The sequence below is a fragment of the Geotrypetes seraphini genome, chromosome 13, assembly GCF_902459505.1.
Source record: "Geotrypetes seraphini chromosome 13, aGeoSer1.1, whole genome shotgun sequence".
NCBI classification, from domain to species: Eukaryota; Metazoa; Chordata; class Amphibia; order Gymnophiona; family Dermophiidae; genus Geotrypetes; species Geotrypetes seraphini.
In genome coordinates, this window is record NC_047096.1 from 23,617,890 (window position 1) to 23,640,277 (window position 22,388).

General features: G+C 43.6%; 1 protein-coding gene across 7 annotated transcripts in view; it reads left to right on the forward strand.

The window, feature by feature from the left end:
• The window catches only part of BCL9L (BCL9 like), a 237,925-nt gene that overhangs the window by 206,554 nt on the left and 8,983 nt on the right, over nucleotides 1–22,388 (forward strand). For all 7 annotated transcript variants that reach the window (XM_033918002.1, XM_033917999.1, XM_033918000.1 and 4 more), the window contains 3 exons: nucleotides 12,645–12,849; nucleotides 16,448–16,532; nucleotides 18,797–21,143. In XM_033918002.1, coding sequence (XP_033773893.1) covers nucleotides 12,645–12,849; nucleotides 16,448–16,532; nucleotides 18,797–21,143 — 2,637 coding nt within the window. The remainder of the gene's footprint in view (nucleotides 1–12,644; nucleotides 12,850–16,447; nucleotides 16,533–18,796; nucleotides 21,144–22,388) is intronic.

A 22,388-nucleotide genomic window follows, 5' to 3' on the forward strand; every position in this document is an offset into this window, starting at 1 on the left:
TTTCTCATAGCTCATTGCCAGGCATAAACAATACACTCTTCAGCCCGCCGGTCAATTAGTTTCATGAAGCGCCCTATTGTTTTAATTTTATTGTTGTTGTGTGGCGAAGTTAAACAGCCGTTGCTTCTTTAGCTGTTCCACTCCACTCGTAATTTTATAAACTACTTAAACCCTCTCAGTTGCTTGTTCTCCAAACTGAAGAACGCTAACCTCTTCAGCCTTTTCTCCCCGTTCGTTCATTAAAAGTAATTGAGCCCCCATTCTTTATTAGGAGTGAATGCCACACGAGGAATCCCCCTCTTTTTATTTATTGCATGACGCTCTTGATGGCTTGAAGAGCAATCGAGCAATTCAGTAACCTAAACTAAACTTCTTATCAGAGAGCGCATTTTGTGAACAGAACACAGAGACCTTTCCATCTGACTTTCTGCATCAGGACAGGCAGATACTTGTCGGTTGTTTCTGGTTTTCTTCTCTTTGATGAGCAGGTTTTTAATCCTGTTCTTAAAATGTGGCAGGTGCCAAGTCATGACTGAAGTGACGGTAATGAATTTTTAGCTAGGTAGCAGACACTATAATGAATTAGATTTGGATTGGAATTAATTAATGTCTTTCTCAGGGGTTCAAGGCAATTTACACTTCCAATCAGTAGCATAGTAAAGGGGGGGGGCGGGGGGTGGTCCACCCCAGGCGCCGTGTTGATGAGGGCACAGGCACCCGTCCTCGTCTCCCTCCCCCCCCCCCGCACTGCCGCACATGTACACCGCTTCCCTTCACTGTACCTTTATAACATTCCTTGCACGAGCAGCAACCCCCAAGCTGCTGTCGCGCCAGCATCGGCTCTTCCTCTGACATCACTTCCTGGACCTGCGCCTAGGAAGTGATGTCAGAGGAAGAGTCGACGCTGGTGTGATGGCAGCTTGGGGGATGCTGCTCGTGCAAGGAACATTACAGAGGTACAGGGTAAGGGAAGCGGCCCGCACGCGGCAGGAGGGGGACAGGGAAGGAATGGGGGAAGGGGTGCCACCGCCCGGGCACCTCTCACCCTCGCTATGCCACTGCTTACAGTAGGTATCTTTCTGTCCCTGGAGGGCTCCCAATCTAGCTTTGCACCCGAGACAGTGGAGGGTTGAGTCGCTTGACCAAGATCGCAAGGAGTAGCAGTGGGATTTAAACTTGGATTCTCTGCTCTGGCCATCAGACGATTCCTTTACTTGTGCTAGTCGTGAGATTTGCTATTTTTATTCTGTTTGGCAACATGGATTTTTTTTATCGCTTCTCCTAGGCCATGCTTCACCCTCTAACCCATGGTCTCAAACTCGCAGCCCGGGGGCCACATGCGGACCACTAGGTACTATTTTGAGGCCCTCAGTATGTTTATCATAATTACAAAAGTAAAATAAAACACTTTTTTGATCATATATCTCTCTAGCTATAAATGACAATATTATTATTAAGACTTAGCCAAAAGGAAAGATTTATAAGCTATAAAGAGTTTTACCTCATGCAAAATCGTCATTTCTTTAATGATATTAACTGTTTTTTTCCTATGGCCCTCGAAGTACCTACAAATCCAAAATGTGGCCCTGCAAAGGATTTGAGTTTGAGACCACTACTCTACCCATATTTCGCTAAAGAAGCATTCTAAAGGAAAAGACAGAGAGATTCATTTAAGAACTCTGATATCGTGCACCGATATTTGTTTCTTGAAGGAATGTTCTTAACTGTCAGATCTGCACTGCAATAATTAGGTTGTAACCTTTCTTTTCAGTAGTAAAGGGAGCAGATCTGAGCTCTGAAGTCATGGCACAATCTCATGCAGGTTATGATCTCATCTTTGCAAAACAACTTTTCTTTGTCAGAGGCCTCCTATTACGCACGTAGACTAACATTGCGTCAATTAGAAACCAATTAAAACATTTGTTAAAAAGTAGGCGTGTCCAAAAATAGTGCCATCAACGAGACGCCTTGCAGCGCATGAGGTCACAGCAGGCGTAGTTAATGCTGGAGGTGACCTTGGATGTCTCTGTAGATGCGATTCACAGGTAAGATAGGCAGCGGTAATATAAGCCTTTAATACCCTGGCCTACATTTCCGGCACCTATCTTACATATAAGTCGTGTTCCTGTAAATGATGCCATTGTGTGATTGACACACAATCGGCGCCACTTTGGGGGGGCAGCTTCCGATCACAGCGCTATTTGCAGAATCTGTCACTTTGTGTTTAGTATTCTTTTCTTCATGCACTTTATGATTTGCAAGCTTTCATAGTAACATAGTAACATAGTAGATGACGGCAGATAAAGACCCGAATGGTCCATCCAGTCTGCCCAACCTGATTCAATTTAAATTTTTTTTTTTTTTTTTTTTCTTAGCTATTTCTGGGCAAGAATCCAAAGCTTTACCCGGTACTATGCTTGGGTTCCAACTGCCGAAATCTCTGTTAAGACTTACTCCAGCCCATCTACACCCTCCCAGCCATTGAAGCCCTCCCCTGCCCATCCTCCACCAAACGGCCATACACAGACACAGACCGTGCAAGTCTGCCCAGTAACTGGCCTTAGTTCAATATTTAATATTATTTTCTGATTCTAAATCTTCTGTGTTCATCCCACGCTTCTTTGAACTCAGTCACAGTTTTACTCTCCACCACCTCTCTCGGGAGCGCATTCCAGGCATCCACCACCCTCTCCGTAAAATAGAATTTCCTAACATTGCCCCTGAATCTACCACCCCTCAACCTCAAATTATGTCCTCTGGTTTTACCATTTTCCTTTCTCTGGAAAATATTTTGTTCTATGTTAATACCCTTTAAGTATTTGAACGTCTGAATCATATCTCCCCTGTCTCTCCTTTCCTCTAGGGTATACATATTCAGGGCTTCCAGTCTCTCCTCATACGTCTTCTGGCGCAAGGCTCCTATCATTTTTGTCACCCTCCTCTGGACCGCCTCAAGTCTTCTTACGTCTTTCGCCAGATACGGTCTCCAAAACTGAACACAATACTCCAAGTGGGGCCTCACCAATGACCTGTACTGGGGCATCAACACCTTCTTCCTTCTACTGACTACGCCTCTCTTTATACAGCCCAAAATCCTTCTGGCAGCAGCCACTGCTTTGTCACACTGTTTTTTCGCCTTTAGATCTTCGGACACTATCACCCCAAGGTCCCTCTCCCCGTCCGTGCATATCAGCTTCTCTCCTCCCAACATATACGGTTCCTTCCTATTATTAATCCCCAAATGCATTACTCTGCATTTCTTTGCATTGAATTTTAGTTGCCAGGCATTAGACCATTCCTCTAACTTTTTCAGATCCTTTTTCATATTCTCCACTCCCTCTTCGGTGTCTACTCTGTTACAAATCTTGGTATCATCTGCAAAAAGGCACACTTTTCCTTCTAACCAGCAATGTCACTTACATACATATTGAACAGGATTGGCCCCAGCATCGAACCCTGAGGGACTCCACTAGTCACCTTTCCTTCCTTCGAGCGACTTCCATTAATCACCACCCTCTGGCGTCTGTCCGACAGCCAGTTTCTGACCCAGTTCACCACTTTGGGTCCTAACTTCAGCCCTTCAAGTTTGTTCAACAGCCTCCTATGAGGAACTGTATCAAAGGCTTTGCTGAAATCCAAGTAAATTACATCTAGCATATGTCCTCGATCCAGCTCTCTGGTTACCCAATCAAAAAATTCAATCAGGTTCGTTTGGCACGATTTACCTTTTGTAAAGCCATGTTGCCTCGGATCCTGTAACCCATTAGATTCAAGGAAATACACTATCCTTTCTTTCAGCAACACTTCCATTATTTTTCCAACAACTGAAGTGAGGCTCACCGGCCTGTAGTTTCCTGCTTCATCCCTGTGACCACTTTTATGAATAGGGACCACATCCGCTCTCCTCCAATCCCCAGGAATCACTCCCGTCTCCAGAGATTTGTTGAACAAGTCTTTAATAGGACTCGCCAGAACCTCTCTGAGCTCCCTTAGTATCCTGGGATGGATCCCGTCTGGTCCCATCGCTTTGTCCACCTTCAGTTTTTCAAGTTGCTCATAAACACCCTCCTCCGTGAACGGCGCAGAATCTACTCCATTTTCTCGTGTAACTTTGCCAGACAATCTCGGTCCTTCTCCAGGATTTTCTTCTGTGAACACAGAACAGAAGTATTTGTTTAGCACATTTGCTTTCTCCTCATCACTCTCCACATATTTGTTCCCAGCATCTTTTAGCCTAGCAATTCCATTTTTTATCTTCCTCCTTTCACTAATATATCTGAAAAATTTTTATCTCCCTTTTTTACATTTTTAGCCATTTGTTCTTCCGCCTGTGCCTTCGCCAAACGTATCTCTCTCTTGGCTTCTTTCAGTTTCACCCTGTAGTCCTTTCTGCTCTCCTCTTCTTGGGTTTTTTTATATTTCATGAACACCAACTCTTTCGCCTTTATTTTCTCAGCCACTAGGTTGGAGAACCATATCGGCTTCCTTTTTCTCTTGTTTTTCTCTTGTTTCATTCTCCATTGAGAAAATATGATTCTGGTATCCCATTCACGCTCTCTCTCTTTTTCTTGGGGGGAGTGTCACAGATGAGAAGGAAGCTCTCGGCAGCATATTGCATCAACCTAAGTTGCAAAATTTGGTGGTTTATGCTGCCACCTGCTGAAGGCAGGAGTGAAATATCTGCAGCTGCCTTTTTGGGCATGAATCTCTTAGCATGAACTGTGATAGGGCAAAATGCTGCAGTCCCCAGTATTCCAAAGTATGATCCAGGGTGAGAGAGAGAGAGATCTATATTCTCAGGATGTCAGCGCTTGTGCTAAGCAGATTTTATATATACGTATCTGTACAGTTCCCTAAGGATTTATAGCTGGATTTTTTTTTTTTTTCATTAGATTGGCTAACAGAATTCTTTGCTATGTTCAATGTTGGAATAGTCCAGCTGTTGATAACATGTTCAGTTATGTGCTCTGGCCATGAGGCAAATCTGCAACACAGGGAAAGCTGAGGTGCAGAAGGGAATGGACCAGAAATCAACACCAGTAGCCAAAGAACAAGAATGTGCTATTGAGCCCCTGGCCTTGAAAATGGGCTACAGGCAGGGAAAATCTACTGCAGTATAAAGAAATGGAAACATCTTATAGTGAAATTCAGTACAGAGCTCAAAAACTGAGGAAAATCATGAGTCTGTAACTGCCATATTGGATTAGACTACAGTGACACGGTGACATAATTCATCACCGTTCCAGTCCCACGCGGATAACCGCAGGTAATCATCCCCATGCCATGCTTTTAAGGAGAGAGAGAAGAATCAGAGTATAAATGGGCCCAGCCACTGACCCTCAAGCCTTGCGTTGAAGAATGCTGGTGTAGAAGGACTGAGATAGACACTGCAAAATGACACAGGATGGTTAGAACATAAGACCATAAGCGTTGAAATACTGGGACAGACTGAAGGTCCATCAAGCCCAGTATCCTGTTTCCAACAGTGGCCAATTCAGGTCATAAGTACCTGGCAAAAACCTAGATAGTAGCAACATTCCAGAGCTGAGATTGTGATGTCATAAAACCTCCTCATTCCACCAATGCCGATGAGCCAACCTCATCAGTGATGTCACAATTGCTTCATTATCCTATACTTGGCTCACATAAGAATCAGAGTACAAATGGGCACAGTCACTGACCCTCAAGCCTTGCCTTGAAGAATGTTGGTGTAGAAGGACTGAGGTTGAGATAGATACTAAAGGATGACACGGGATGGTTTCCCACGGTTATCTGCAGGGACGGGAACAGTGATGAATTTTGTCACCGTGGCATTCTCTAGCTGAGCAGGATCCCAAAGCGGAGACAGATTCCATGTTGCTCACCCTCAGAGATGAGAAGTGGCTTTTCTCATATCTTTCTGGCTAATAATGGTTTATGGATTTTTCGTCTAGATGTTTCTCGAAACACTTTTAAACACCTATTATGCTAATTATTTAACCATATCCACTGGCGACAAATTCTGACGCTTAATTATGCATTGAGAGAAAAAATATGTTTTCTCTAATTTATTTTAAATATGCTACTTAGCAACTTCATGCAGTGTCCCCTAGCCTTTTTTTGAAAGTGTAAATAACCAATTTTCATTTAGCTGTTAACATAACATAACAAATCATTTATATACCGCATCTTCCTTGCAGCTCTATGCGGTTCACAATTCCAAGATACTGCACATTTGCAGTGAAATACAATTAAGCCTATTTAGGTACTTTTCCAAATAAGTAGATCTTTAATGATTCCTTAAGCTTAAATATGAGTCAGATATTAGAATCAATGTGCCAAAATTGCGATCCCAAAAGGCCGCCTGATAAGCCAGTATTCGATTCGAAAATCTTTTGTATTGGCCACCCTATACTGATGGAAATTCAAATAATCTAGGACCTCGTACAGAACACAAGGTACCTGCAAACTTAAAATGATAAGAGTCGATAAAATTACATCTTCCCTCATCTTTCTCTTCCCAAAGCTGAAGAGCTCTAACCTTTTTAGTTATTCCATATACAGTACTCCCCTGCAAATTTGCGGACTCAGTCATTCGCGGTATTTTCTGACCGCCTCTTCCGGCGGTCAGAAAATACCGTGAATGACTTACATAGGCACCCGCCGCCACCCCTAATTCACAAGCTCCAAGGATCAGTGACAAACAAAAGTTCCCCACATCCAGGTGAGTCTACAAGGGGCTGCCCTTACACTATCCTAGCGAGCTCTTTCTTAACTCTGCTGTTTCTCGATATCAGATCGATTAATTCCTTGCCCGCTCTTGTGATGGTTTCATTTCCCACGAAACAAACTGTTTTTAAGTTCTCTTTGACTTACATAGGCACCCGCTGCCTCCGATCTGCTCCTAAACCGCATCCAATATTTGCGGTTTTTCAAAATTCACAGGGTGCTCCTGGAACGGAACCCCTGTGAATTTCGGGGGAGTACTGTTCCTTCCCTTTTCTCATTTTGATCATCTTTTCTGGTTCTGTTATAGCTTCATTTTTTTAGATGCGGTGATCAGAATATGATCGAGACTTTCAAAATACTGAAAGGAATCGAAAAAATAGAGCAGTAAAAAAATATTATTTACAATGTCCAATGTGACATGGACAAGAGGACATGGACTGAAGCTAAGGGGGGACAAGTCCAGGACAAATATCAGGAAGTTCTGCTTCACGCAACGAGTGGTGGACACCTGGAATGCTCTCCCAGAGGAGATTATTGCGGAATCCACCGTTCTAGGATTTAAAAGCAAACTAGACGCACATCTCCTCACGAGAGCCATAGAGGGATATGGGTGACTAAAATTACACCAGGTGTACACCTGGCTGGGCCTCCGCGTGTGCGGATCGCCGGATTTGATGGACCGAAGGTCTGATCCGGAGATGGCAGTTCTTATGTTCATACAATACTTAAGATATGGTTAGATGTGTTATGATATTCTTTATTCGTTTCCTAATAGTAATTCCTAAAATTCTGATTTGCTTTTGTGTCCACCCCCACACACTGAGCTACTGAGTGAAGGATGTATTAATGATGATGCCTACATCCTTTTCCTGGATGGTGACTCATAATGTGGAACCTAGCGTCGTAAGAACATAAGCAATGCCTCCGCTGGGTCAGACCTGAGGTCCATCGTGCCTAGCAGTTCGCTCACGCGGTGGCCCAACAGGTCCAGGACCTGTGCAGTAATCCTCTATCTATATCCCTCTATCCCTTTATCCAGCAGGAAATTGTCCAATCCTTTCTTAAACCCCAGTACTGTACTCTGCCCTATTACGTCCTCTGGAAGCACATTCCAGGTGTCCATCACACGTTGGGTAAAGAACTTCCTAGCGTTTATTCTGAATCTGTCCCCTTTCAACTTTTCCGAATGCCCTCTTGTTCTCCTATTTTTTGAAAGTTTGAAGAATCTGTCCCTCTCTACTCTCTCTATGCCCTTCATGATCTTGTATGTCTCAATCATATCCCCTCTAAGTCTCCTCTGCTCCAGGGAAAAGAGACCCAGTTTCTCCAATTTTTCTCTCTCTCTCTCTCTCTCTCCCTTTCTGTCCCTCTCTACTCTCTCTATGCCCTTCATGATCTTGTAAGCCTCTATCATATCCCCTCTTAAGTCTCCTCTTCTCCAGGGAAAAGAGTCCCAGTTTCTCCAATCTCTCAGTGTATGAAAGGTTTTCCATCCCTTTTATCAGACGTGTTGCTCTCCTCTGAACCCTCTCGAGTAATGCCATATCCTTCCTAAGGTACAGCGACCTATAATTTGGCTTATTCTTCCATACATTCTTCATTGTGCATTTGGCCACATAAAATGTATTCTGCTATTTGTAAGCCCAGTCTTGCAGCATTCTTCTGCAGTTTCTTACAATCTACTTGTCATTTAACAACTTTAAATAAATTAGCATTTTCTGCAAATCTAATGACTTCTCTTGTTCCCTTTTCCAAATAATTTATAAATATGCTATAAGTACAGTACAGATTGCTGGGGAATGTCACGATTTACCTTTTCTCTGTTGAGAAAACTGACCATTTAGCTTCACCTCTCTCTCTCTTTTTTTTTTTTTTGCATCTTTTAACCAGTTCACATTCCAGAATAGAACATTGTCTCTTATCCCATGACTTTTTCATTTTCTCAGAAGTCTCTCATAGTCATTACATTACATTACATTACATTAGTGATTTCTATTCCGCTTGTGCCTTGCGGTTCTAAGCGGATTACAAGTTAGAAGACTGGACATTTCCAGTAGCATTGCAGTACATATAATCAAGAATGCGTTAAGTTACAATTGTTGTTCTGGACTTTTCCAGGATAAATTGGTAGTAGATAGTAGATAGTGATAGGTTGTTTAGGCGAATAGAGATAATATTGTCCGGATTCTGTTGTTTAGACGAGTAGAGATAATACTGTCCGGATTCGGGTGTTGCTGGTGGTGGTGTTTGGGTAGTCATGAGAGTATTTTCTAATACTTTTGTGAGGTTATGATGATGGAAAGTGTTTTTTGAAGAGATGAGTTTTGATTTCTTTTCGGAATGCTTTAATGTCTATTGATTTGGTCAGTAGATTGGTGATGGTAGTATCGATCTTTGCTGCCTGTGTCGCTAAAAGGCTGTCATATAGTTTCTTTCGTCGTGTTCCTTTGAGAGGGGGGTGAGTGAATAGGCTCTGGGTTCTCCTTAATCTGTGTGAGAGGTTACGGTGTAGTCTGTTGTTTAGGTAGCTGGGTGCTGTTCCATGTATTACTTTGTATAGTAGACAGTAGAATTTGAACTGGGATCTTGCTTTTATTGGTAGCCAGTGTGAGTCTAAGTATGCTTTGGTGATGTGGTCATATTTGCCTAGTGAGTAGATGATTCTGAGGGCTGTGTTCTGAACTGTCTGTAGTTGTTTTATCATGTAATTTGGGCATGATAGGTATAGGCTGTTACAGTAATCTACAATACTCAGTACTAGGGATTGTACTAATATCTTGTATTGATCTTTGTTGAAGAATTTTCTTATTTTTCTTAGGTTACGTATTGTGAAGAATGCTCTTTGGATGATTTTGTGGATTTGAGACTGCATTGTGCAATTTCTGTCTAGTAGGATTCCCAGGATTTTGAGTGTGCTTTGCATTGGGTACTTGATTGTATTTACTTCTAGTTCTGTGAGAGATGTTTTTTTTTCCCTTTCCAGTAGTAGGAATTTAGTTTTTTCCGAGTTCAGTTTTAGTTTATGACTTGACATCCATTTTTCTACCGTTTCCATTATCGTTTTCAGGTGGTTTGTGGATAAGGGGTCTTGAATATTAAAGGGGAGGAGGATAGTTATATCATCTGCGTAGCTGAATGATACTGTGTTTAGGGCGTCTAGGGTTATGCCTAGGGATGCTATGAAGAGGTTAAATAATATGGGTGATAATGGTGATCCTTGTGGTACTCCACATGGGTTTGACCATGGGTCGGATATGTGCTCTTTTGATTTGACTTTGTATGTTCGTGTTTTGAGGAAGCTTTGGAACCATTTGTGAACATTACCTGAGATTCCTATTGCGTCTAATATCTGGAGTAGTGTGTGATGGTCAACTAGGTCGAATGCCGCAGAAAGATCGAGTTGAATGAGAAGCAGCTTGTTTCCTTTGCTGAGGTGTTGTCGGGCAATGTCTAATAGTGATACCAGTAGAGTTTCCGTGCTATGGTTGGATCTGAATCCAGATTGTGATGGATGTAGTATGTGATGGTCTTCAAGGTAGTTGGAGAGGTGTTGTGCGACAAGGCCTTCTGTTATTTTAATGTATAGAGGGATTGAAGCGATTGGTCTATAGTTTGCAGGATTATCTATAGGACCTTTGGGATCTTTTAGGATAGGTGTAATTATGATTTCTCCTAATTCCGGTGGGAAATGACCTTCACTTAGTGTTGTTTGAAGCCATAGTGTGAGGCTAGCTTTAAATTTGGTGGAAGCTGTTGCTAGTAAGTATGAGGGACAGTTGTTCAAGTCACATGAGGATTTGCTGTATTTTTTGTAAAGCCTGTTCAAGTCTGACCATTGTATCTTTGGGAAGTTTGTCCATATCCTGTCTGCTGGGATTGCTTCATCTGATTTGGGATTGATTCGTATTTCTTCTATGTTGATTCTTGAATTGTTGAATGTGGATCTGGTTGTGATGATTTTGTGTTTGAAGTGATCCGCTAATTGGGTGGCTGTGGGAGTTTGGTTTCCTTGGGTGGCGAGAAATGGTTTGGTATCGGTGAGATTTCTTAAGATGTCAAAAAGTATTCTTGTGTCTGGTTTTTCGGTGCTGATGAGTTTGGAGTAGTACTTTTTTCGTTTTTCCTTCAGTTTGGTATTGTATTGTTTGATTAGGATTTTCCATTCATCTTTGATGTGGTTGTGTTTTTGTTTTTTCCATGATCTTTCTAATTGTCTGCATTTTCTTTTTAGTTGTAGAAGTTCGTCGTCGAACCATTTGTTAGATGGTCTGTCTATTTTGTTTTTGTTTTTTATTGTCAAATGCCTTCTGAAGATTGAGAGATGCTGTATCAGCAGATTCACCTGTGGAAAAAAAAATGTAGCAGATTAGTGAAACAGGGCTTCCTTGGCTAACACTATGTCTTTTCTCTCCTATTCTCTCCATGGCTGTCTTTATGTTCTCTAATGTGGTTCTTTAGAATAATTTCTATCATTTTATGTGATCTTGACAATACTGACATCAGGCTTACATTCAGTTACTCAAGTATTTCTCCCTATATATCCCAGTCAGCTCACAATCTGACTAACGTACCTGGGGCAATGTTAAATGACTTTCCCTAGGTCATAAAGAGCAGCACTGGGTTTGAACCTGCAACCTCAGGGTGCTGAGCCCTTCTTAAATATTTATATTATGTGGCCACCCTTCAATCTTTGAACACCACAAATGTTTTTGATGATACAAATTACTGTCTGCCATTTCATTTTTGAATTTTTATAGAATTCTGGGGTGAATACCATCCAGTGCAAGGGATTTGCTACTCTTTACTTTTGTCAGTTTAAATCTAGGTTCACTATGGTTTGTTTCAGTTCTTCCAAATCAACACTATAAACCTGTGCCTTGGCATTTGTATATTATTGGAGCTGGGTTTTGGTGCCTAGTTTATAAAGGCAGATAGGCATCCGTTACCTGCATAAAATGGTCTTGTTTTTAGATTGCCTAGTGAAAAAGGGCAGCCTAGTGAAAAAGCAAAAAAATAATGTAGCCGCTGTGTGTCCCATGTGTATTTCTTCTACAGGATGGTTTGACATTATGAGTTTATAATAAAAGAAGGATAATTATCATTAGGATAATGTGTTCTACTGTGTTATTTCATGTTGTATGTTGTGAATCTGTTCAAAGTAGTAGACTGGGTAGCTAGCTTTTACCTTCAATTTGTACCAACAGGAGTGAAGACCTTTTTAATAATTTTGTAAAGTATCTTTCAGCCCTAGGCAGTCAACTGCAATTAAAATTAATATCAGTGTCAAGATTCTGACCAGTGCTGAATATCTGGCTTCAGCGCACACTGGCAGTGGTATCTGGTTAGCGGCCAGATTTGAATCACTATCAATAGCCAGCCAGATAAATGCTAGATTTTACTAAACCGCAGAAGAGCTGCTTATCGCAGGCCAGCGATATAAATGCCCCAATGCTCATAGAAATTGAATGAGCATCGGAGCATTTACTTCGCCGGCCTACTGTAAGAAGCTCTTCCGTGGTTTAGTAAAAGGAACCCAAAGTTAGGACAGGCTTTTTGCTGTCATAACTTTAACCAATTGGGCTATCCAGTTAGCAGTCTGAATATGGCTGCTAACTGGATAACTTCCAGCTCTGTCCACAGACCACCCCAGCACTGTCAGGTCAGAGAACCTTTTCAGTGGCACTGTCTGGTTCATGCTGCTGAATATCCCTCTCTGCGGCATTTCTCTGGTTAGCAGCATCTGCTAACCAGATAAGTGCCTTTGAATACCAGCCCCAACGTATATTGATGGTATCGGAGATTCATTCTAAGAGTAGAAAAAAATAAGCTTTTAAAGAGGCTCCTCCCCCGAGGAACCTGGTTCATTTAATTGGTATGAGAAAACGGATCTCAGTCTGATCAATTATGACCTATTTCTCCCTCTTCTTCCCTTCCAGACTGTAATGCAGCAGATTCTGCAATGTCCACAGCCTCTCAGCTAGGTCCAGGGTCCAACCCACTCCCAAACCTTAATGAGACCAGCTCTTCCAATACAGTGCTTGGCACGGCTGCTGCACTCCGACCGGATGCCAGTGCCGCTGGAGCAGCAGGAAAAACGCCTTCCCAGTTTGTTTATGTCTTCACTACACATCTTGCAAACACGTACGTGGCAATGTATCTTTTCAAATCAGTCTCAAGTAAAGTCAACCAAGAGACTGCTGGTCCCTGTTTATGGATTTATTTAGCATTGAATTAAGTCCATGGTTCATTCTTAAAACACGTTCGCTGATTGTAATACTAGAATAAGGCAAACAACTTATTTTGTGAGCAACTAAAAATCAGGCTTTCTTAGGTCTAAGCTAGTGGTTCCCAAACCTGGAGAGGTAAAAGTGGGAATGGAAACCTGAATAAGGGGGGGGTAAGACATAAGAAGGGGACTGGAGATGGAGAGGAGATAAGTCAGTTGATGCAGCCTGGGAGGCGAATCAGGTAATGAATGCAGAGGCTGGAAATGAGGGACTAGAAAGTGAGTGAAATTCAGGGAATGGAAGGCTGGAGACAGGGGTTGGGGATAGGAGGAGAAGCGAGGAAAGTGTAGGAAGAGGAAAGCTGATAAATTGGTGAAAGAGGAGACTGAGGATTGTGGGGAGAAGGAGGGATGAGATTTAGTACAAGATCAAAGTCAGGCATTAGGAAGAAGACAGCGCAGAAAGCGGAAATGCAATCCTGGAAAGGGACTTGGAGAAAAGCACCAAAAGGAAGTAGTAAAGAGAAGAGGACCAACCTAGTTAGAATAATAAAATGGTCAGGAAACGAGGATACAAGTATATATATTGTTTTATACTTGGAGAAAGATAATGTCAGCTTAGAAAATGTGCATGTCTTGTGTTTTGTTTGGTATTGAAGAAAATATCTCTCTTTCTCTGGGATTTCAAATCTGGTTTCTTTTGTTTTAATTTTTTTTATCTACATTATGTTTCTAATTTGTAATATTTTGGGGTTGGTTTTGTTTGTTTTTTTTGCTTAGTGATGGCCTGTGTTTTCCTTGTGTACCAGGGATGAAGGATTCAACTGAAATGTAGGTTCAGTATAGGAATCTGTAGTGGTCTGTCTTTTCCAGCTGGAAAAGAGCTCTTCACCCCCTATCCTTAATAAAAGACTCGCACTCCCAATCCGTGGAGTTGTACTGGTGTTCTGGAACACCAGCCAGTCAGGTTTTCAGGATAGCCTTAATGCATATGCATGAGAGAGATTTACATGTAATGGAGTGACAGGTATGCAAATCTGTTTCATGCATATGCATTAAGGCTATCCCGAAAACCTGACTGGTTGGTGGTGCTCCAGGACAGGGTGGGAACCACTGTTCTAGAACATTTGCAATGCTAACTTTTCTTAGTTAGAGCTGGTGCAATTTGAGTTCTTAACCCCCAAAGGTGGACTCTAGCATCTGGTAACTGTGATTTGGGTTATTTTTCCCAATGTGCATCACGTTGCATTTGTTCACATTAAATTTCATCTGCCACTTGGATGGCCAGTCTTCCAATTTCCTAAGGTCTGCCTGCAATTTTTCACACTATGCATGCATTTTAACAACTTTGAACAGTTTAGTGTCATCTGCAAATTTAATCACCTCTCTCATCATTCTAGTACAGATCCCTGTGGCACTCCACTGTTTACTCTCCTCCACTGAGAAAAATAATCCTACCCTCTGTTTTTAATCCGATGGCAAAGTCATCTATCCCATAACTCTTTAATTTTCTCAGGAGCTTCTCATGAGGAACTTTGTCAAAAGCTTTCTGAAAATCTAGATACAATATATCAATCGGCTCACCTTTATCCACACGTTTATTCACACCTTCAAAGAAGTTAAGCAAATTGGTGAGGCAAGATCTCCCTCGGTTGAACCCATGCTAACTCCGTCTCATTAAATCATGTTTGTCTACGTGTTCCACAATTTTATTTTTTATAATTGTTTCCAACATTTTGCCTGGCATTGAAGAACATAAGAAGCGCCATCTCCAGAACAAACCCTAGGTCCATCAAGTCCAGCGATCTGCACACGCGGAGGCCCCGCCAGGTGTACCCTGGCATAGTTTTGGTCCCCATATCGCTCCAAGCTTCTCGTAAAGAGAAGTGCATCTAGAAGTGCATCTAGACAGGCTTAACGGTCTGTAATTTCCTGGATCTCCCCTGGAACCCTTTTTAAAAATCGGCGTAACATTGGCCACTCTCCATTCTTCAGGTATGAGGTACTACAGACAATTTTAGCGACAGGTTAAAGATCACTAATAGCAGGTCAGCAATTTCATGTTTTGAGTTCTTTTAGTACTCTGGGATGTATATCATCCGGTCCAGGTGATTTATGGAGGATCAAGTGACTTATCTAGTGCTGGAATTCAATCCCACAACCTCAGGGTGCTGAGACAGCAGCTCTACCACTAAGCTGCTACTCTCCTCTAATTTCCAGTATGTCCTGCCCGTGCATCTTCCCTGTGAACTCCTTCTCTTGCATTTACACACTGAACGGCGCATCGTTTATAGAACAGCGCTGAGCCCTCGCCTAGCACCTGCGTGTACAAGTTTGCACACATTCACGTAAGTGCTAGTGTTGTTTAAATTTAATTGCACAAAGAGCACTTAAATTTAGACATGGAGTTATAGAATGAGGGGATTTGTGCTTAAACATAGTAACATAGTAGATGACGGCAGATAAAGACCCGAATGGTCCATCCAGTCTGCCCAACCTGATTCAATTTAAATTTTTTTTTTAATTTTTCTTCTTAGCTATTTCTGGGCAAGAATCCAAAGCTTTACCCGGTACTGTGCTTGGGTTCCAACTGCCGAAATCTCTGTTAAGACTTACTCCAGCCCACCTACACCCTTCCAGCCATTGAAGCCCTCCCCTGCCCATCCTCCACCAAATGGCCATACACAGACACAGACCGTGCAAGTCTGCCCAGTACTGGCCTTAGTTCAATATTTAATATTATTTTCTGCTTCTAAATCCTCTGTGTTCATCCCACGCTTCTTTGAACTCAGTCACAGTTTTACTCTCCACCACCTCTCTCTGGAACGCATTCCAGGCATCCACTACCCTCTCCGTAAAGTAGAATTTCCTAACATTGCCCCTGAATCTACCACCCCTCAACCTCAAATTATGTCCTCTGGTTTTACCATTTTCCTTTCTCTGGAAAAGATTTTGTTCTACGTTAATACCCTTCAAGTATTTGAACGTCTGAATCATATCTCCCCTGTCTCTCCTTTCCTCTAGGGTATACATATTCAGGGCTTCCAGTCTCTCCTCGTACGTCTTCTGGCGCAAGCCTCCTATCATTTTCGTCGCCAGATACGTCTCCAAAACTGAACACAATACTCCAAGTGGGGCCTCACCAATGACCTGTACAGGGGCATCAACACCTTCTTCCTTCTACTGACTACGCCTCTCTTTATACAGCCCAGCATCCTTCTGGCAGCAGCCACTGCCTTGTCACACTGTTTTTTCGCCTTTAGATCTTCGGACACTATAACCCCAAGGTCCCTCTCCCCGTCCGTGCATATCAGCTTCTCTCCTCCCAGCATATACGGTTCCTTCCTATTATTAATCCCCAAATGCATTACTCTGCATTTCTTTGCATTGAATTTTAGTTGCCAGAAGTGTTTGTTGTTAAACTTTGTTGTTACACGAAGTGTTTGTTGTTAAACTTTGCAGAAACCTTGGTTCGGTACCTCATTCTCTCTTTACTCTGGCTTTATTTCACAGTGCTGCAGAAGCGGTGTTGCAAGGACGAGCAGAATCTATTCTTTCCTACCATCAGCAGAATGTTCCTCGTGCAAAACTAGATCAGGTATATAGACTTGACCATGCCAGTTCTCTTCTGTGATAAGCTTCAATAGCCTGGTATTCAGCCACAGCACTCGACGTTTGTTTTAAACACCAGCCACTGCACTCCATTTATGCCTGGGTATTCTTTTGGGTATTCACCAGTGCTGAATACCTGGGTATAACAGACAGGGTTCATAGACTACGGCGCGAAAGACAAAGGCGCGCCCAGACAATTGAGCGCAGTGCGGAGGCGCACACCACTCAAAATTACTGTTTTTAGGGGCTCCGACGGGGGGTTTTGTTGGGGAACCCCCCCACTTTACTTAATAGACATCGCGCCGGCGTTATGGGGGGCTTGGGGGGTTGTAACCCTCCACATTTTACTGTAAACTTAACTTTTTCCCTAAAAACAGGGAAAAAGTGATGTTTTCAGTAAAATGTGGGGGGTTACAACCCCACAACGCCCCCACAAAGCGGCGCGATGTCTATTAAGTAAAGTGGGGGGGTTCCCCCCCCCCGTCGGAGCCCTAAAAACAGTAATTTTGAGCAGCGCGCGCCTCCGCGCTGCGCTCAATTGTCTGGGCGCGCCTTTGTCCTGGCGCGCTTTTGACCTGACACCAACAGACAGTGCCAGGAGTTATCCAGATAATGGATTTTTGCTGTCCTGAACTATTCAAATTCCGGTCAGTATTCAAAACCATTTAAGCGGGACAGAGAGGCTCCTGCCTGCTTAAATCGTGCTTTCTGGGGTCAGCTTCTGATATTTAGCAGCATTTATCGAAACAGTGCTGTTGACGATTGGCTTTGACCAGCCATTTTGAAGTGAGCTGGAGACGGGCGTTCGAGAGCGAAGTTAGGGAAGAACTTGCAACTCTGCAGACTTGATCACTTAGCTATGCAGAGGTCAGCACTAAATATTGGCTGGGACCTGCAGAGTTATCAGTTGTGGCCCAAAGCTCATCGCTCCTCTGTTGCCCCTCGGAGCACTTGCAATACCTGCTTTCTGGTCCTGGAGCAGGAGCAAACCCCACATACTCCTGCCCCTCATGGTTCCTAATCAAAAATGGCCACCATGACCTTTAGCAGTAGTCTTGCTGACCACCTCCTGATGAGTATTGATTGGACAGTTTCCTAGATAGCATTAAATATTATTGGTCTCCACCATCTCTAGACTGCACATCTGCTATCTGGATAGTTCCAGGACAGTCTAGATATTTTCAGTAGCATTATCCAAATAATGGTGCTGAAAATCTGGGTGTGGCCCTGCTGCCCTGGTCAGAAGCTTTCAGTATTGAGTTGTAAATGTATACTTTCCCAGGCCTACAAGCTGAATGTGAACTTAACATTACAGTTCCCTCCCATCAAAGAATCAGTTTTAGAGAAGCACATCTTATCTCCCAAGCTTTGAGGGCAGCAGAACTATCCTGTTGACTTGATTGTTTTAAAATATATATAATATGAAGATTTTAAGAAATATATTATTGGTCCATTTCAGGGGTCTCAAAGTCCCTATTTGAGGGCCGCAATCCAGTCGGGTTTTCAGGATTTCCCCAATGAATATGCATGAGATCTGTGTGCATGCACTGCTTTCAATGCATATTCATTGGGGAAATCCTGACAACCCGACTGGATTGCGGCCCTCAAGGAGGGACTTTGAGATCCCTGGTCCATTTTGAATTATCTGTCCTCATTCTAGATCTCGGAGTCATCTGACAGCCATGAAACAACTGGCTTGAGTTCATAGCAGGAAAGAACAGTGTTCAAGTGTCATTTTCAGTTCTTATGGAACAGATGCAAGTTTGTTGTAAATAGTATAAAACGAATCGGTTAGACCAGGGGTGGGCAACTCTGATCCTCGAGGGATGGAATCCAGTCGGGTTTTCAGGATTTCCCCAATGAATATGCATGAGCTCTATTTGCATGCACTGCTTTCAATGCATATTCATTGGGGAAATCCTGAAAACCCGACTGGATTCCGGCCCTCGAGGAGGGACTTTGACACCCCTGGTTTAGGAGGATTTTCAGCCATAACTTAGTAGAAATCTAGCTAAAACTTCACCAGCTAACTTAGAAGACCGTCTGGGATCAGGTGGAAATTTACCCTATGGTGAACCTTTAGCATCAAAGTAGAAATTTTAAAGCGCTGGAACTCTCTAAAATGTGCTTCTTAGGGTCGTCTTTTAGTAACGGTGTGCATTAGAAGTGGATTGGGGGAGGATGCTTAATATTTTGATTAAGTATTCTTGTTTGTGTCATTCTAATAATTTGATGACTTGATTGGAACAGGCTCCACATCAAGCTCCGAAAGTGTCGGCGGTTGCAGAACAGCTTCCAGTCAGTACGCCTTCAGCAAACACTCCACAGGCCCAGCCTCCAACACAGCAAAATACCCAGCAGCCACAACAACAGCAGCAGCAATCCAGCAACAGCCAGACAGGTCTTCCGGCCTCAAGTGCAATGTCCCAGGAAGGGACTGCAGAAGAGGTTCACGGGGACCTCACGCCCAATTCCATGGGGAACAGCAGTGCCAGCAATCACCCCAATACGCCAAATGCAGCAACAAATCCAGGGCCAGCAGGACAGACGGAACCCTCTGGTGCTCCTGGTCCAAACTTAATTGGAGATGGGAATGGCTGTGGCACACCAGGAAATGGCCAGGTCAGTCTGGGTCATCGAAATGCCCTAAACTCAGAGGGACTCTCGAAAGAGCAACTAGAACACCGAGAACGTTCTTTGCAAACCTTGAGAGACATTGAACGCTTGTTATTACGGAGTGGGGAAGGAGAACAATTCATGAAACCTAACCAAAGCACAGGTGAGGGTGGACAGCCACCACCCCCATCACAACAGCAGCCACCATCAAGTCTCAAAAAATATGAAGAACCTTTGCAGTCAATGATAACACAGACACAAAGCTTAGGGGGGTCCAGTATGGAACATGAGGTCCCGCACCACCCCACCTCTGACATGGGGCAGCAAATGAACATCATGATGCAACGACTGAACCAAGACAGCTTGACACCTGAGCAAGTAGCTTGGAGGAAGTTGCAAGAAGAATACTATGAAGAGAAGAGGAGAAAAGAAGAACAGATCACTGTTCATACTAGGCCAATACAAGATATGATGATGCCACAGTCCATGGGTGGGATGATGATTCGAGGGCCGCCACCACCATATCACAGCAAACCAGGTGACCAGTGGCCTCCTGGCATGGGGAATCGGCTGGGAGGACCCATTGACATACAGGATCCCATTCAACTGAGGGGTGGGCCTCCTTTCCCAGGGCCAAGATTTCCTAATAATCAAATGCAGCGAGTGTCTGGCTTTGGGGGAATGCAGAATATGCCTATGGATGCACTAGGTCCTATGAATGCTATGCAACGGCCAGTGAGGCCTAGCATAGGATGGACAGATGATATGCCTCCTATTGGAGGCCCTGGGAACTTTCCACAAGGGAATATGCCATATCCTGCAGGACAAGGAGATACAGAAAGGTTCATAAACCCTCGGGCAAGGGAAGACATCTTAAGGCATCAACTGATGGAGAAACGCTCAGTGGCAATGCAGAGGCCTATAGCTATGTCAGGTGGCACCATGAACCAAGGTATGGAGATGGAGAGAATGTTGCAGGCCCATAGACAAATGGATTCCTCAATGTTCCCTGGTCAAATTCCTGGGGAGAACATGGGTGGCACCAGCATGGGCATGGACTTTGGGGGAGGACGGGGGATGTTGAGCCCACCTATGAGCCAGTCTAACTTAAGGGAAATGGATGCCCCAATGGGCCCTGGAAATCTGAATATGAACATGAATGTCAACATGAATATGAACATGAACCTGAATGTACAGATGACACCTCAGCAGCAAATGATGATGTCTCAGAAAATGAGAGGTCCAGACATGATGGGCCACCAAGGCATCAGCCCAGAAGAATTAGCTAGAGTGAGAGCCCAGAATGGTAGTGGTGGTGGAATGATGGGAGGACCTCAGAAAATGATGATGCCCTCTCAGTTTCCCAGTCAAGGACAGTCGGGCTTCTCTGGTGGACAGGGTCCCTATCCTAGCATGCCTCAGGACATGGGAAATGCCCCTGAAATGTTCAGCCCTGAACAGGGCTCCATTCCTGTTGGAAACATTGGTGGCACCACAAGGCTCAGCCATATCTCACTACCACCTGCATCAAATGCACCTTCAAATCAAGGTAATATAGGAACTATGCATCCTTCCTCAGTAAGAGGGTTGGGACGAAGACCTTCTGACCTTACTTTAAATATCAACCAGATGAACTCACCTGGCATGGGGCACCTCAAGTCTCCAACACTTAGTCAAGTTCATTCTCCATTGGTGACATCTCCCTCAACTAATCTGAAGTCTCCTCAGACCCCTTCACAGTTGGTGAACTTGCCTCCTTCCAACCAGTCTGGGCCACTGAAGTCCCCCCAGGTCGTAAGCTCATCCCTAAATGTAAGATCTCCCACTAGCTCTCCTAGCCGTCTCAAGTCTCCTTCCATGGCAGTCTCTTCCCCAGGATGGGTGCCTTCTCCAAAGACTACGTTGTCAAGCCCAGGTGTTACCCAGAACAAACAGCCTATCAGCATGAGTTCCTCGGCTTCTATGGGAGGGATGGACCAGGGTAAGTAATGCATTTCTGAGTGTGTGTGCAAACACAAATGGCTTTTTTTTTTCCAGATAAAGCTCAGTTATTGAATAGTGAGTACAAGTGAATGTTTGTATTCATTTCAGTGAACTGACTTAATTCTGTGATTGCAGATAGTTCTTTCATGTATCTGCTAGTAGTGCTTACTTTTAACAATTTGTAATCAATGAAATAATTTTAAAATGTATTTCCATGAGTAAACCAGTATGTTATATCCAGAAATAGCCTGTTGTAATACTACCTGGGGTATATGCATGTAAATTTATGTGCACTCAGCTTGTATGTGCATAAATTTAACTGTTGCGAGTTGAGGTGTTCCAAGGTGTGAGATTAGAGAAGAGTTATCTTATACATTTAGAACATGTTTATGTAAAACCTACTGGAAACGTTGTACATATTAAAAAGCTATAAATTTTTGGGGGGAGGTTTCAGTGGTGTATACAATAAACCCCCCGCAAATTCACGGTTCGCAAATCGTGAACTCTGTAATTTGCGGTATTTTCCAACCGCCTCTTCTTAGTACTAAAGTCATGGTTACACCAATCAGGAGCTACTTTGACACACTATCTGGCGTATCAAAGCAGCTCCTGATCGTGTAACCATGACTTTAGTACCAGGAAGAGGCAGTCGGAAAATGTGCCCGGCTTCTTAAGTACAATTTAAGCACCTGCCGGCGCCCCAGCTGCCCTCTCCTGCCTTCGATCAGCTGAAAAACCATATTTGCGGTTTTTTGAAATTCGCAGGTGTTCCTGGAACAGAACCCCCGTGAATTTCGAGGGAGTACAGTGTTTTCACGGTTCGTGGTTCGCGGTCCCGGTCATTCACGGTATTTTCCGACTGCGAACCGCCGACAAGGAGAGGGCAATGGGAGAGGCAGGAGATAGCAGCCGGAGCGCCGTAAGTGCAGGAAATCACTCGCCGTACGCTCCGACCGCCTCTTCCTGCACTAAGTCGGGCCTTATCCAATCAGGAGCTGCTTTGACATGCAGCTCCTGATTGGATAAGGCCCGACTTAGTGCAGGAAGAGGCGGTCGGAGCATACCGCAAGTGATTTCCTACACTCGCGGCGCTCCGGCTGCTCTCCTGCTTCCCTCTTCAGGCTCCCCCATGAAAAACCGTATTTGCGGTTTTTCAAGATTCGAGGGGGTTCCTGGAACGGAACCCCCATAAATTTGGGGGGAGTACTGTATACATACTTTCCCTTAGAACATTATAATGCCG